Source organism: Propithecus coquereli, unplaced genomic scaffold (genome assembly GCF_000956105.1).
Source record: "Propithecus coquereli isolate 6110/MARCELLA unplaced genomic scaffold, Pcoq_1.0 Scaffold640, whole genome shotgun sequence".
Classification (NCBI taxonomy): Eukaryota; Metazoa; Chordata; class Mammalia; order Primates; family Indriidae; genus Propithecus; species Propithecus coquereli.
This window is the reverse complement of record NW_012152397.1, coordinates 563,038-579,397: the sequence shown is the minus strand read 5'-3', so window position 1 is coordinate 579,397 and position 16,360 is coordinate 563,038. Positions and strand designations below refer to the sequence as shown.

Below are 16,360 nucleotides of genomic sequence, written 5' to 3'. Positions count from 1 at the left end.
TGATCAACTATCACACTGAAAAACGCATGCGCAGTCAACATGACTCAGCTCAGCCAAAGACCTGTATAATTTGCCGTCTCCGCCTTAGTTCTCTAGGATTTATATTCAGAATCAACATCTTTTTTATCGAACAATAAGTAGGAAATCAGCATTATAGTGTAATATAAAATTCAAAAATATAGAATAAGGATATTATCAAAAGTTATTGCATTCAAATGAGTACTATAAACCTGTTGCTATCATCCCATATGAATAAGCTACTATTATATTGTGCCCCTTACTTCAGTATAGAAGAATATGATTAATTTCTTAATCATAAAAAGAATATGGGCTGGGTGTGGTAGCTCAGGCCTGTGATCCTAGCTCTTTGGGAAGCCAAGGTGGGAGGATCACTTGAGGCTAGGAGTTTGAGAGCAACCTGAGCAACGACAGCAAGACCCTGTCTCTACAAAAAATAAAAAAAATTATCCGGATTTGGTGGTGTGCACCTACAACCCCAGCTACTCAGAGGCTGAGGCAGGCAGATCCCTTGAACCCAGGAATTTGAGGTTGCAGTGAGCTGTGATGATGCCACTGCACTCTAGCTTGGGCAACAGAGTGAGACCCTGTCTCTCTCTCTCTCTCTTTCTGTCTCACATACACACACACACACAAAAGAATATGATTAATTGTATGTTATTTTAAAAACCCAAATGCATAAATAAAACATTGTCCACAAAGTGGCACGAACAAATATGCAAATACATTTACATATTTTCTTTAGCAACAGGTGCAACATGGATGTGATTTATATTTAAACAATAGCATATACATGTCAACTTACTAAAAAATTATTGGCCCAAAATACCATTTGCGTTAACATGTATATACATCGTAGTTACCCCATAACAAATTTAATTGACAAAGAAACTAAACTAATTATAATTAAAAATGAATAATCAGCAGCTGACCACCATGACTCCCTCAAGACCACCTCCATAAAGACCTTTCCCTGAATTGCAGGAATTCCACTCCTCTAAGGGATGTTTGACATCAATGATGTCACCAGGAGTTGTGCGGTGGCCAGACTTTCTGGTACAGTATTATTTGGAGTCCTCAGCAAACTCTAGGAGCCTGCTACTTTTCATTTAAAAACATCAAATTTTGGCTGGGCGTGGTGGCTCACGCCTGTAATCCTAGCACTCTGGGAGGCCGAGGCGGGTGGATCGCTCAAGGTCAGGAGTTCAAGACCAGCCTGAGCAAGAGCAAGACCCTGTCTCTACTAAAAAATAGAAAGAAATGATCTGGAAAACTAAAAATATATATATATAAAAATTAGCCGGGCATGGTGGCGCATGCCTATAGTCCCAGCTACTCGGGAGGCTGAGGCAGAAGGATCGCTTGAACTCAGGAGTTTGAGGTTGCCGTGAGCTAGGCTGACGCCACGGCACTCTAGCCTGGGCAACACAGAGAGACTCTGTCTCAAAAAAAAAAAGTTATAATATTTCATTTGAAGAGTTTAAAAACAAAGTAGAGCTAAAATGTCAGATGTGAAAAATATGATTATTTATGGTCAAAATGTACAAAGGTCTTTTTCTTGTTCAGAAGGATTAACTTTAGACTGTGTAAGTAAAGTGTGTATGTGAGAAACGTACAGGTAACCACTAAAACAAACAAACAAACAAAAGACTGGGGGTGGGGGGCAAGGCCCGGGCTGTCATGGTGCTGACACACCAGTGTGGGACACAATGAACAGATGAACAAAGAGAACAAATAAACTGAGACAGTTGTCATTCACTGTAACAGGCCCAGTTGGAGGGCAAATGCATTTCACATGTTGATCATAAATAACACAGACATTTGCAGGGTTAGCGTTGTCCCTTCATGCAGCTGAGGCGATTCCCTCAGGAGGGGCAGGTGAGGAGGGAGGCAGGCGGCAGGAGGAAGGCCTCCTTGAGCCAAATCTTGAAAACAGTGTCCTGAGAGTGGGGACGGGGCTGGAAGGTGGAGGAGGAGTTTGTGTGTTGGGCTCTCCTCAAGCTGTCTGCCCCCAGCCCCCAGGCCACAGACTTGGCCTCCTGCTTCAGAGAAAAAGGAAGCTTTTGGGAATGCACTTTCAGCATCCTGTGCCCACACCCACAGCCTTCTCTCTGACTCCATTCAGCCTCTCTCTCTCTCTCTCTCTTTCTCTCTCTCCTTGGTCCCTTTGTTTTGTTTCTTTTTCTTTCCTTTTATCTGAAGTCTTTTGTTCACATCCTTGGTCCCTTTGGAAAGGGACCTCATTGGTCCCTCATTCTTCTGTCTGGGCCCGGGAGGGTATCTCTTTGCCTTCTGGGAGATTCTTTTCTCCTGTTCCTGTCCTGCTTCTCTGGCTGTTCTTTCTCAACCTCCCTTGCAAGTTCCTCTTCCTCTTTCCTTCCAGTGTGATGCATGGCTTCCCCAGGATCCCATCTCTCCCTCTGGTTTTCTCAGAGTGAATGAGATTCAGTCTTTCCTGAGGGCAGGATGTTTGAGGAGAAAGGGGAGGGAGAGTACAGGAGCACGGAGCTCCTGAGCAGGGAGCACCCTCCAGGTAGGGAGAGGACACCAAGCAGGGAGGACCGATACCTACACTACAGGGTCTTTTTGGTCCTGTAGAAACTTCATCCCTGCGTCCACATTGTATTCAGCTGTAACTATCCTCCAAAGACTTGGGACAAAGATTCTGAGATGTCCCCGCTCCTGCCCATGCCCGGTGTCTAGCATACCCAGCCAAGTGACTTTAAATGTAGGGGATGTAGGGGAGGAGGGAGCACAGAGCCTTTCTCTGGAGATTGTGGCTTGTCAATGGTGGAATTCCAGGTAGCCCTGTACTGTGACAAGCAGACAGGAAAGCTATTTGGTTTCAAGAGTCTTTTTCAGTGTATTTCCCTCCACCTGGCTCCTGCTGGTGCTATGACTGTTACAGGGCATAAGCATCCAGTCTCATCACCTGGAGGCTGGACTCAGTGTCCCCACTGAGGCCTGAGAACCACCTCGAGTGCTTCTTAAAAATGCTGATTCCCGGCCGGGTGCGGTGACTCACGCCTGTAATCCTAGCTCTCTGGGAGGCCGAGGCGGGCGGATTGTTTGAGCTCAGGAGTTCGAGACCAGCCTGAGCAAGAGCGAGACCCTGTCTCTACTAAAAATAGAAAGAAATTAATCGGACAACTAAAAATATATAGAAAAAATTAGCCGGGCATGGTGGCACATGCCTGTAGTCCCAGCTACTTGGGAGGCTGAGGCAGAAGGATTGCTTGAGCCCAGGAGTTTGAGGTTGCTGTGAGCTAGGCTGACGCCACGGCACTCACTCAAGCCCGGGCAACAAAAGCGAGACTCTGTCTCAAAAAAAAAAAAAAAAAAAAAAAATGCTGATTCCCGCGTCCCACACCAGACCTACATATCAGAATTGGGAGTCTAGCAGGGACATAGAACCCTGTATTAAAATGCATTTCAATCCATTTCCCAGGCAATTCAAAGGTAACATTTGAGAAGCCCTGGCTTGGTGGTCACAAGTTAAGGCCCCAGAGTCAGACAGACCTGGGTTTGGCTGTGATTTTTCCGCTTACTAGCTCTGCAACCTTAGGCAAATTATTGAGCACTTTTAAGCCTCTGTTTTCTCATCTGTAAAACAGCATAATAATAATTATTACCTACCTCTACAAAGTTTTCATGAGGATTAAATAAACCGGGGTACGTAAAGTGGTTAGAACTCGTGGTAAGTCAGCACGAAATGCCTGCTAATTTTCAAAGTGTACTTCCATGCTGGGGTTTTCATTATGTGGAAGAAGTTACAGCTAATGACTAAGGTATTGCCAATATTAGAAGTTCTTGAACCATGGTTCTGCTTTCAGTTCTGTTTTGAAAAGAAAGAATTTATCAGCTTGGCGCCAGCACAGCAGAGAAAAGAGAGCGCAGACTCATCAGATCGGACTGAGCAGGACTCTCAGGTTAGTCAATTACTAGCTGTGTAGCCTTTAGCAAATTTCTTAACCTCTCTGACTTCTATTTCCATATCTGTAAAACGGGAGTAACAGTAAAAGTTACAATGAGGACCAAGTGATAACATGTATGTCAGTGGTTCTCAACCTTGGCCTCATATTAGAAATATCTGAAGACCTTTATAATAAAAGCAAACAAAGCCAGGTGCAGTGGTGCATGCTGTTAGTCCCAGCTACTCAGGAGGCTGAGGTGGGAGGATTGCTTGAGCCTAGGAGTTTGGGGCCAGCCTGGGCAACATAGCAAGACCCTGTCTCTAGAAAAAATTTAAAAATTAGCCGGGTGTACTGGCACACATCTGTAGTCCTAGCTATTTGGGAGGCTGAGGCAGGAGCATCACATGAGCCAAGGAGTTCGCCGTTGCAGTGAGCTGTGATGATCACACCAGTGCACTCCAGCCGGTCAACAGAGTGAGACCCTTTCCCTTAAAAAAAAACAAAAAAGAGTAAGGAAATAGATTCTCCCATATGAGCCTCCAGAAGGGACACGGCCTTGCCAGCACTTTGATTTTAGCCCAGCCAGACTTTCCTTGGTCTTCTGAACTCAGAACTGTAAGATAATAAATTTGAGTTATTTCATGCCACTAAGTATGTGGTGATTTGTTAGAGCAGCCCTAGGAAATGAGTTACTTTAGATTATTAAGCAGACTCATTTCAGTTTTTAAAATTCAGTCATGCTCATTTTGAAACTTAACTCAAATCTCTGCCCTTTGCCCCAGTGAGGGGCATGGGAAGAGGCGTGGAGGCTGCCCAGATCTCTCAACAACCCCTTCCCTGCACTTACCTCCCTGGGGTTGGATTGAGGAGGAAAGAGGGAGACAAACAATTTTCCATGGGAAGTCTCCCTTCAGTGGGCCATTACCGCGTGTCTGATTTGTGTAGTGGGTTGGGGGTTCCCAACTGGCCAACCCATGAGGGACTCAACCCCTGGTCTTGGAGGGGTCTCTGTGGTCCCTTGAGAGATGCAGCTGCATCTTTGGGCTGCTTCTCAGCATCGTCTCATGCAAGTACTTCTTTGCCATCCTTCAGTAGCTCTCAGCAGTCCTGCACCCACAATCTTCCTGACCCTCTGCAGCCCCAATTCCAGGCCTGCCGGCAAGGGTAGAACCCAACTTCCATACCTTCCCAGGGCCGAACTTGACCATGCAGCCATGGCGCACCCTGCACTGGCTGTTCTCCCCAGGGCTGGTCTCCCTTCACTGGAAGCACCTTGGCCATTAAACTAGACTGTTGGCCTAGAGGACATCTCACTGGAAGTGGGGCATGATTCTCTTGGGCCCCCTCTCTCAGCTGCACACTCCCAAAAAAGACAAATTCTTGTCAATTCTGTTGAAAAGGCAACTCTCAACAGTCTTTGGAGCAGGGGCTGACCCAGTGCTATTTCTCTGGTATTAGAATGTGGGGAACTTGGGACTCTTATTCTCAACGGTGGGCCCTGATCACTCATTCTGGGGGATCTCCTGTGGCCCCTCACACCACCGTATCACTGCCACAGCAATGCTCCTTCTAAAGCAAGTTATCCTGAACTCTGTTTGGCGTTTCCTTGATGACTCGGGGGCTTCATTACCAACATCAGCATAGGAAGGCTCTGTGACATAGAGAGAAAGCATTTGGGCCCTCCATCCTTCCTGGGTGACCTTGGCAGGTCGTTGACCTCAGCCCTGGTTCCCTATATAGGGAGCAGGGTGGTGGCTGAGGGTGAAATGAGGGGAGAGATGGGAAAGCACGCAGCAGACTGCTAAGACTGCATTGAACACACTCAAAACATCCAATGGCAAATCAAATCCATTTCATTTATAAGAATAAAACTGAAAAAAAAATACTTATCACTCTGAGCAGTTCTGAAAATGACCCATAGTTTCACTTTCTGACATCATTCCACTTCCTCTTTCTTTCCCAGGAAGCTGATGAGAATGAAATTTCTTTGGCCTTGAAACCTAAGCAGTAGTTTTTTTTTGGAAACTACATGACATGGTCATCTGATTCTTTTCAATTCTATCAAAGTAAACACACATAGTTCAAAAATCAAGTAATGCAGAGAGTTTTTAATGAAAAGCGACAGCCCCTGTCTTCTCACCCCATCCTTCCACCCAGGAATGCTTCTCAGATACAACACCCTTCTTTTTTTTTTTTTTTTTTTGAGACAGAGTGTCATTCTGTTGCCCCAGGTAGAGTGCAGTGGTGTCATCATAGCTCACTGCAACCTCAAACTCCTGGGCTCAAGCCATCCTTTTGCCTCAGCCTCGTGAGTAGCTGGGATTTCAGGCGTACACCACGACACCCCGCTAATTTTTCTATTTTTAGTAGAGACGGGGTCTCGCTCTTGCTCAGGTTGGTCTTGAACTCCTGAGCTCAAGTGATCCTCCTACCTCGGTCTCCCAGAGTCAGATACAACAGCTTCAAAGGTGCATGTCCTGAAATTTACTTCTGTAGCTCTAGCGCATATGTTGATGTTGCTTTTTGGAAAAATTATTGAAGAGTAAAACAAGAAGATAAAGAGATAGAAAGTAGGAGAGGAGAGATAAACAGAAAACCAGGAGTCAAACATTTGAATAAAGGGGAAAAGAATGGAGAAAGTGAAGGGAAGGAAAATATATCTATCTATCTATCCATCCATCCACCCATCTGGTTCCTCAGGGCTAAAGAAGGCAAGATTCTAATTTTATTGAACAGAGTCTGCCTTCTGACATGTGCCCCTTCTTAAGTCCAGTGTTCTTTCGACCTCACTGGGCCTGCAAAACTAATGTCACAGCCCCTCCTGAGGGCTAATGTCCAGTCTCCACTTCTTTTCTTTCCCCCTTGCTTCTTCTTCCTCTATTGCTCTCTTTTGTGCATCCTGAAAAGATGATCTTCCACAAATCTCTGGGTTTTGTTTGTGGGTGCCCAGGGGGTGAGTGATTCCAGGGAGCTGACACTTTGCTCCCTTAAGAGTAAATCCCCAGTACATCACAGATAAATCACAAAAGCATCAAGTTGAGTAAAAAGGTAAGCTGCAGAATGATGTGTCTAGAAGAGCACTAGTTATACATTATCGGTTTTGCCACATATAACTTTATCGATAGCCAAAGAACGTTATATTTGATCAAGCCAAAACTTCAGCAAAGAAATGAAACTGAAACTAAAAATCCAAATCATAATAACTTAATCAATGAAGACATTATGTCAGCAATGCAAACAAATTTTAAAATTTTCAGCCAAGTTAGAAGGTCTTTTTAGTAATAATGGCTTTAGCAGCAGCCTAATTCTGCTGCCTGCCCAGGTCCCTTTTTAAATCATTAATATTACTCAAAAGCATGAATCTGAACTAACACTGTTTGAACATGCATGGGTGAGTCTCCACTGGCTAAATGGTGACATGGGAAGTTGATTCTCATGTAACCAGGACTCCAGAACCTCTCCCAAAGATCTCTCAAGGATCATTTTTACTTTAATATCCAAATAAAATGGCCAAGTGCCCATTCCATGGATGAAGGGAGCCCAGCCCGTCCCCAGGATCTCCCTGAATTCCTGAGGGCTACTCAATTAATTAGTCCACCCTGCAGCCCGCGCTGCACTGTCACTCAGAACCTGGTAGCTGCTGTTCTTGCTACTTGTCCACATGTCACCCCTGGCTTGGAAAACCACTGCACACATGTCATTCCTCCCAGGCTCTGCTCATACAAGCCTTTGTGTTGTACAGTTTTATCGAAGGTTTGGTGGCAATAGGAAGTTACAATACAGCATAATGCAGGCAGCAGTTTAAGACTGCATATTAGACATCACTGCCCTGTAACTGCATGTGGGACTTTCTAACCATGTTCTGATTCACTGCTCTCTTCTTGACCTCCCCCTCTGCTGCTAACCTCTTCCAAGACTCTCCTCTCTAGTCTGCCAGCCTTGGGCCCCCAAATTCCCATTACTTTTCTTGTGCAGACTAGCTCAGCTTCCTCCATCTTCAGTTTCACCCTTCTTACCCTCCCTCACTCGAAGAGACTCATCAGGGTATTTTTCTAACCCCTGAAAAAAAGCTCTCAAAATTCTCTCTCCCCTATTATGAATTAAGTCTGTCTTGCCCTTATGATATAAAAAACACTGCAGTCAGCTACTAGGGTTTGGGGGATTTTTTTTGTTTTGTTTTGGTTTGGTTTTTTGAGACAGGGTTTTGCTCTGTTGCCCAGGCTGGAGTGCAGTGGTGCGATCATAGCTCACTGTAAGCTTGAATTCCTGGGCTTAAGCAATCCTCCCAGCTCAGCCTCCCAAATAGCTGGGACTACAGGTGCACAACCACCACACCTGGCTAATTTTAAATTTTTTATAGAGATGGGGTCTTGCTATGTTGCCCAGGCTGGTTTTGAATTCCTGGCCTCAAGCGATCCTCCTGCCTCAGTCTCCCAAAGTGCTGGATTACAGCCATGAGCCATTGCACCCAGCCCAATTACTGTTTTAAATGGCACTTTCCCCTCTTGCTGCACATTCAGCGATGTAAGAAAAAGCGATGATTGTGTCTACCATTTCTAGAGAACCTAGTAGGTATATATTTCTAATCCTCACAAACCTCTATGAAGTAGTGGACAGTATCATGCCTGTATTATAGACAGGGGCACTGAGGCTCAGAGAAGGTTAAGTGACCTGCCTGCAGTCCCCCAGCTGCTAATCGGTAGGGTTTGACTGTGGACCTGTGCCTGGCTGACTCCTAAGCAGATGTCTGCATCTCTATACAACATGATAGATAACTCCCCCTCCACAGGATGCCCCCCATCCATGCCTCTTTCTTCTATCTCCATTCTTCTCAGGATTCCCCTGCAATGAGTTGGTGGGAGACCAATTTCTGGATCATCTTAGCTGTGGCCATCATCATTGTCTCCGTGGGCCTGGGCCTCATCCTTTTCTGTGTCTGTAGGTGGCATCTTAGACAAGGTAATGGCCATCATCTCACCTGGGTGGAGGGACAGGGGACGAGGTGGTTATCAGTACTGCAGAGCTTCTTTAAGGCAAGAACATTAGTTCTGGGCCTGTATGAGCTGAGTTTGGATTGAGCAGCATTCCGGGTTTGAGCCCTAGCCCCACTACTAACTCATGTCCCCAGGCCTCAGTTTTCCCATCTGCACAGTGAAAAGAGGGAGGTTAACTAATCTCTAAGAACACTTCTAGCCCTAAGTGTGTGAGTGAAAGCAGAATCTATTTCAAGGCACAATATGCTCAAGTGCTTTCTCTTTGCTATGTGGCTATTGATCACAGCATCTTGTCGCTGGAGCTTGCAAGAGAACACACGTCTGTGGAAAGTAAAGAGCCATCTTGAGGAGTAAAATATGGACGCAACCCATGATCAGAATGTTTGGCCACCATGATTGCCTTTCTCCAAGATCACACTGAATTTTCTGGTATTATCCCCACCTAGACCAGAACCTCTTGGCATCCTCAGACATAAAAAAGCAGCCACCTGGAGATTAACACTAACTTTAGATTATCTACAAGTAGATTTTCCACATTGCTGTTCATCTCCAGAAACATGAAATCCTTGATCTGATGGTGTGTTGGTGTGTTGTCTTGAGATCTCATCCCTTTAAATAATGACCTAAGCCAGGAGTGTACCTGGGGATGACGAATATACTGACAGGTACAGCCACCTGCCCCTGGGGCTCCCTGGGCGGGCCTCTCTCCATGATCAAGGCATTGTCTTCCCCATTGCCTCTGGACACAGCCCCAAAATCCTGCTTAACCCAATGCTGAAAGGTCAGGGCCACACAAGAAGTGGAATCTTTTTGGCATTCTTCTCAATCTCTCTTTAGAGATAAGAAAATTAAGGTTCAGAGGGAGACAGGATCTTAATTAAGGTGCCATAAGAGTTGGTAGCAGAGTTGGGACCAGAACTCAGGTCTGCTGGGCTCCCAGTTCAATGTTCTCTTCCCTCTACCCCTTAATCATAATTAATTTTTTTAATACAAAAAGTATCCTGGGTCCCTACACTCTTGAATCCATTTGCCTTCTTAAAACTTTTCATTCCCAGATATGGAAAAAAATATGACCCCAAACAAAATTTTATCTACTCTCTATTATCGTGAGCCATTCCTATTAACAAGCAAGCTATAATTAATAATAACTTATATGTCCAACACATTACAGTTTACAAACTACTTTTCCCATTCTTGATCTCATTTCCTCACAATCACACTTTTGCCTATTCATTTGACCGACGTTTCTGAGTGCCAACTAAGTGCCAGGTATAGTACTAGGAAATGAGGAAATAAACACGGCCCAGATGGTTGCTGCCCTCCGCAGTCAACACACAGGCTCTGTGGTCAGAAGGTCTGGGTTCAAAGTTCACCTCTATAACTTATTAGTTCTGTGTTCCTAAGTCTGTTTCCTCTAGTGGTTCTCCTTTCAAATGTCCTGGACCTGCCTGTTCTCTGAGGACTTCTAAACTCCAAAATCACAACTTTGCTAATTCTTTCTAAATGAATATGCTTTTTCCCCCTCTAGGCAAGAAATGGGAAATTGCCAAGCCCTTGAAACAGAACAAAACAGATGAAGAAAAGATGTATGAGTAAGTGGGGGGAAATCCTTCTGCTTTTTACCTTTGAGAACCACCTGTTCACTTCCCCTCTTGCCTCCACTACTGTACTGTCCACTTTTCCTGTAGAGCTGGCAAAATGTCCTGCCTGACTGATTCATCCATTCTACTGCTGATGGGCATTTGGGTGGTGGGATGGTTAATTTTTTATGTGTGTCTATTTCTCTGGAGAACCCAGACTAACACAGGTAGTGTCCAGTCTGGGGCTGTTATGAACAATGCTGCTCTGAACATTCTAGTGCACGTGTTTTGGTGAACATACACAAGCATTTCAGGAGGGTATAGACCCAATAGTGGGACTGCTCTCTCAGGGTGTGTGTACATTCAGCTTTAGGAGTATATCTGTTTTCCAAGTAGAAGTACATCTGGTACCTACCTCCATCTCCTAATTCAGCTTAGGTGAACACAGGAAGGTGCGATCCATGCACTGGGTTATAGCACTTCAACCCTCTTCCCTCAATCGCAGTCATTCCCTGGGCTAGAGGAAGTGGTTTCTTTAGGGTGCCAGTTACAAATGGGAGGGAGGACCTAGAAAGAGAAGGAACGCTTCCAATTTGTACAGACAAGATTTGAATGTCCAACCCATTCACTTTCCTTAACGTTTTCTTTTAAATCTCCTGACAACAGGCTTCGTCCAAATCGAACACTGACTCCCTCTCTTTCTCTCTCTCCAGGAATGTTCACAACGAATCACCAGTACAATTACCCCCTCTGCCACCCAGAGGTTTGCTTTCTTCAGAAGTCTCCTGTAAGTATATTTTGCTGGTAATAGTTTCATTTAGGGTAGGATAACACATTTATCTAGGTGTCTTAGTCAACTCAGTCTGCCGTAACAAAAATACCATAAACTGGTATGGCAGTTATCCAAAATTGTCTTGTTTAGTTATTGTTCATTTGTTTAGTATCTATCTCCTCCACTAGAATATAAACTCCAGGAAAACAGGAACCTTTCTTGTCTTGTTTTCCACTATTTATCCACCACCTAGAACATAAACTGGGTGGCTTAAACAATAGAAATGTATTTTTCTCATGGTCCTGGAGGCTGGACGCTCAAGATCAGGGTGCTGGCTGATTTGGTCTTCCTGGCTTGCAGGCAGCTGCCTTCTTGCTGTATTCTTACGTGACCTCTCCTCTATGCGTTCAAGCTGGGGAAGAGAGTGGGAAAGCCAGCTCTCTGGTGTTTCTTCTTACAAGGACACTAATCCCATTGGATCAGGGGCCCACCCTTATGACCAAATATGGCCACAGGGCTTCAACATATAAATCTCGGGGAGACACACTCAGTCCGTAACACTAAGATTTGTAGATGTAGCACCCTGTTTAAAAGAGAAGAATAACTTTAAAAGGGGCAGAGTAAGTACCAATGTTAAGCAAAATGGAACTTGGGGGTGTCACTGGGCCTCTCAGTTATTATCAGAAAAACTCTGCCTGGTTCCTTTGACTGGAATGTTCTTCCTTAAGCTCTTTGCACAGCTGGCTTTGCCTCATCCTTCAGGTGTCAGCTCAAAAGTCACCACCTCAAAGAGGCCTTCCTGGACCACCTTATCTGAAGTAGCCCTGCTGATTTCCTTTATGAAATTTATGGCAGATATCCAAAATTGTCCTGTTTAGTTATTGTTCATTTGTTTAGTATCTATCTCCTCCACTAGAATATAAACTCCAGGAAAACAGGAACCTTTCTTATCTTGTTTTCCACTATTCATCCACCACCTAGAACAGTGACTGGAGCTTAGTAGGTACTTAAGAAAAATGTTTTAATTGAATGGATAAATAATATTAGCTGACATTTATTGAGCATGCACTGTGTTTCAGGCCCCGTGCTAGGCACTTTACAGGCATGATCTTATTTAATCCTCACAACAACTCTATGAGGCAGGTACATTTTGACTCCCCTTTGACAGATGAGGACAATAAGGCACAGAGAAGTTAAGTGACTTAACCATGGTCAAACAGCTAGTGATTGCTTAAGCCTGAACATAAACCTGGATCCGTTTAACTACAGAGTTCTTCAGGAAATGAAATGGAGGTAGTATTTCAAGTTCTCTTGGGAAAAGATGAGATTGTGGTAGAGGCAGTTCCAATCCCCATCAAAGGGGGAACTGAGCTGTTTCATGATCTTTCCTTTTGCTATGGACCCATTCTGCACTAATTTCACCTTTTGAAAACACCATTGTCCCCTTCCTTCTTAGTAGGAGATCTGTATGCATGAGCAATTACGGAGAGTCCTGGAAAACAGTGTAAGTCATTGGGAGGGATGTGCCAAAAAGGAAATACTGTTGGTATCACTTCCCCTTGAGAATTAGGATCTGTAGACACTATAGTACTCATCTGGCTACTGACTCTGGTCATTTCCTTTTCTAAGTTTGCTTCATGGTTCCCACGCAGTGCAGTCTTAGGCACAGAGACACAGGAGTCAAGACGTCTGACTAATATTTGCTGTTATCACTTGGGTGGTCCTGAGACTGTGTCGTGTCTGTTTCTAAGTTTCATCTGTAAAATGGGGATCTGGCCCACTAGGAAGTGTGAAGATCACTGAAACACATGAAAATCATGCTGAGTAACTTGGTCCAAAATTTGTAAACACACAATAGCTTTGTATCAAAGGACCTTTTTACTCTCTTTTCCTTTCTTTTATTTTGAGACAGGGTCTCACTCTGTCACCCAGACTGGAGCTCACTGTAACCTCAAACTCCTGGGCTCTAGCAATCCTCTGGCCTCAGTCTCCCGAGTAGCTAGGACTATAGGCATACAACACCACACCCAGCTAATTTTTTAATTTTTTGTAGAGACAGAGTCTTACCGTGTTTCCCAGGCTGGTCTCAAACTCATGGCCTCAAGCAATCCTCCCACCTCAGCCTCCCAAAGTGATTACAGGCATGAGCCACTGTGCCTGGCCTCTAAGCATCTTTTTGTGTCTTCTAGCCCCACAGGAAACCCAAAGTCAGCCACCGGCCACCTACTCATTGGTAAGTAAAGTTAAAAATAAGCAGACCGTTTCCATCCCGAGCTACATTGAGCCTGAAGATGACTACGACGATGTGGAGATGCCTGCAAATACGGAAAACCATCATTTTGAAACAACCATTTCTTCTTTTTGGCAAGCTGAAGACGGTTCGCACAGCTTATTTTAAAACGATCAGAATGGTTGGACTTCGATAGGTCTCCAGGTCCCAAAAGCCAGTGGTAATTTATGAAGCTCTATAAGATAAAGCACTTCCTGAACATTATTTGAAGATACCTTAGCGATCAGATGACTGCAGCCAGAGGAAAGATGCAGATGTTCAGCTGTGAGGACTAAGAGGGGTCAGCCCTCGTGCTTCTGTTGAGGAAGTGTCCGTGGGGAGGACCACTGGGCTCCACAGCTCCCACCTGCGAGAAATGACTCATGTCTGGGAACTCTTTCCCTTTCATTCCCTTGGTTTGCATGGTTCTAAGTGATCTTAAATCTTGGTGTTTGATTGCGCAGAGCCTCCCAGGCTTCTATCCCCAGCCAGGCCCTCGCCAAGCACACTGGTCTTCCCTCCCCCCACTCACCCACCCACCTCCTGCACCAAGAGGCTCTGGGTGGCAGTTACAGCTGAGTGCTCTTGTGTGCAATTCCCCACACCACACCTTGTGAGTTTGCAAGAACAAGGAGCACTTTTTGTTCTTGCAAACCCTCCCCACCTACACACACCCCAAACCCCAGTACCTTTATATAATGTAGGCCAAACTGATCGTAGAGATTCAAGCTCTGACCTAGGTTTTTTCCTGTGCTTACGGGTTGCACTTTAATAATCAATAAAGGACAAAAGTAACCTTCTGATTTACACTTAGAGGTGTCATTTTGCAATAGGTGTGTTGGGGCTGCTACAGGAAAAGTAGGTTCCCCCAGGAGAAATCAAAGGGAACAGGAAAGAAAGGGGCCATTCAGTGTCATATTCAAGATGAGAGTTTAGGAGACTTAACATCCCCTTTCCATAATTTTCATTATTACTTCTTCCTTTACACAGAGTTCTATGAAAACAGCCTCAAGCCCCTTCCTTCCAGATCACCGTCCCTGAGCATCTGGGAGGCAGAAAGTCCAGTGTGATGTGCTGCAGCCAAAGAGACGCAGGGCAATGGGCTGCTGTCCCATTAAACAAGTGCCCCAGTGGCCCAAGTCAGCTTTGTAGGGTCCTAGACCTCATCACTTCCTTCTAGTTGATCAGCTAGAGCCCTAGGACTTGACTCATTCTAACCATACTCCCAAGATGCTGATTTCTAAGCAATATCTGGGAATTCTGGCTAATGAGCAGGCTTGCAGAGAGAACACCATGAACCTGGAAAGGCCTGAAAGTGGCCTCCCCATACAGAGCTCCTTCTCAAGAGATGGGAACTTGTGTTCCTGCCACATTCGAGCTTTCCCACACAACCAATGCCAGAACCGTGGCTTCCTCCCTGGTTCTCTCTTTCTAGATTCTGCGAAGACTTCCAGCTTTCTGTTAATACCTCCTCATTGTAGGCCAGTGGTTCTCTAACTATAGCCTTATGGAACTCTGGTATCCCATGAACTAAAGAGAAGATTCTTTTCCTGAATTATAGAAGAAAAATAAGTCAAAGGATGGAAATGTTTCAAACACATGCCTTCCTCTTATAAATTTTCTGTAAACCCTCCACACACATGAGAAAAATTAAAAACGAATACCAGACAAATGTTAACTCCTCCTTGCTTTCTGGGATACCGCCCTCTCCTGGTTCTCCTCCTACATATCTGGCCTATCTCAGTCTTGTCTGTGGGCCCACCTCTCTCTCTCTCTAAAGCATCTCTTCCATGCTGCTCTTCTTGGGTTCTGTCCTCATACCTGCTCTCATCTCGCTCTAAACACAAGTGACCAGGCGCAGCGGCTCAAGCCTGTAATCCTAGCACTTTGGGAGGCCAAGGCAGGAGGATCACTTGAGGCCAGGAATTTGAGACCAGCCTGAGCAAGAGCAAGACTCCGTCTCTACAAAAAATTTAAAAATTAGCCGGGCGTGGTGGTGTGTGCCTGTAGTCCCAGCTACTCAGGAGGCTGAGGCAGGAGGATCACTTGAGCCCAGGAGTTTGAGGTTGCAGTGAGCTATGATGATGCCACTACACTCTAGCCTGGGCAACAGATATATAAATGATATATATAAATAAATAAATAAAAAATAAACACCCAAAGTTATCTCACCCATGCTCATGGACTTGAGATAGGAACAGGCAGGTCCTCCTCAATAAGAAGTCACAAGACGTGAACCAAGGTCTCTAATAAAACAGGAGGCGATGGAGAAGTGGGCCAAAACCAGCTAGAACCAAGGTGCCCATGAAAAATGGCCTCATGTTACCCTCACTGCTCATTACACTGCTTATAATATATGAGCAATCTAAGGGAAACTCCCACCAGCGCTCTGACAGTTTACAAATGCCATGGCCACTCCTGGAAGTGACCCTATATGGTTTAAAAGGATAAAAAAAACTCAGTTCCAGGAACTACCCATCTCTTTTTCAAAGATCTTATGAATAATCCTTCTTCCACTTAACATAAAATTAAATAGACGGTATAAAATAAGACCACGGGAACTCACAAAGGGCTACTCTCTGTTGCTCTGAGAGATAGCTGCTGCTCTGTCTGTGGGGCAGCCTCCCTCTTTCTCTTTTATTACTTCAATAAATTTGCTTTTGCCTTACCCTGTCAGCTTGGTCTTGAGTTCTTTCCTGCTCAAAGCCGAGGACCCACTTGGCCTTCAGGCCAGACCCCAGTTTGGGGGTCCACTTTCCTGTGTCAGGCTCAATGGCTCCCTCTATTCTGATGACTTCCAGACTGCAGGCTCC

At 45.0% G+C, this 16,360-nt stretch overlaps 1 protein-coding gene across 1 annotated transcript in view; it reads left to right on the top strand.

The window, feature by feature from the left end:
• Positions 1–14,058, top strand: part of SCIMP (SLP adaptor and CSK interacting membrane protein) — a 20,820-nt gene extending 6,762 nt beyond the window's left edge. Inside the window, exons 2-6 of the mRNA XM_012659886.1 lie at positions 3,852–3,947; positions 8,768–8,891; positions 10,455–10,518; positions 11,220–11,293; positions 13,468–14,058. Of these exons, the coding sequence (XP_012515340.1) occupies positions 8,780–8,891; positions 10,455–10,518; positions 11,220–11,293; positions 13,468–13,676 (459 nt within the window). The 5' untranslated portion in view covers positions 3,852–3,947; positions 8,768–8,779 and the 3' untranslated portion in view covers positions 13,677–14,058. The remainder of the gene's footprint in view (positions 1–3,851; positions 3,948–8,767; positions 8,892–10,454; positions 10,519–11,219; positions 11,294–13,467) is intronic.
• Positions 14,059–16,360: the final 2,302 nt, after the last annotated feature.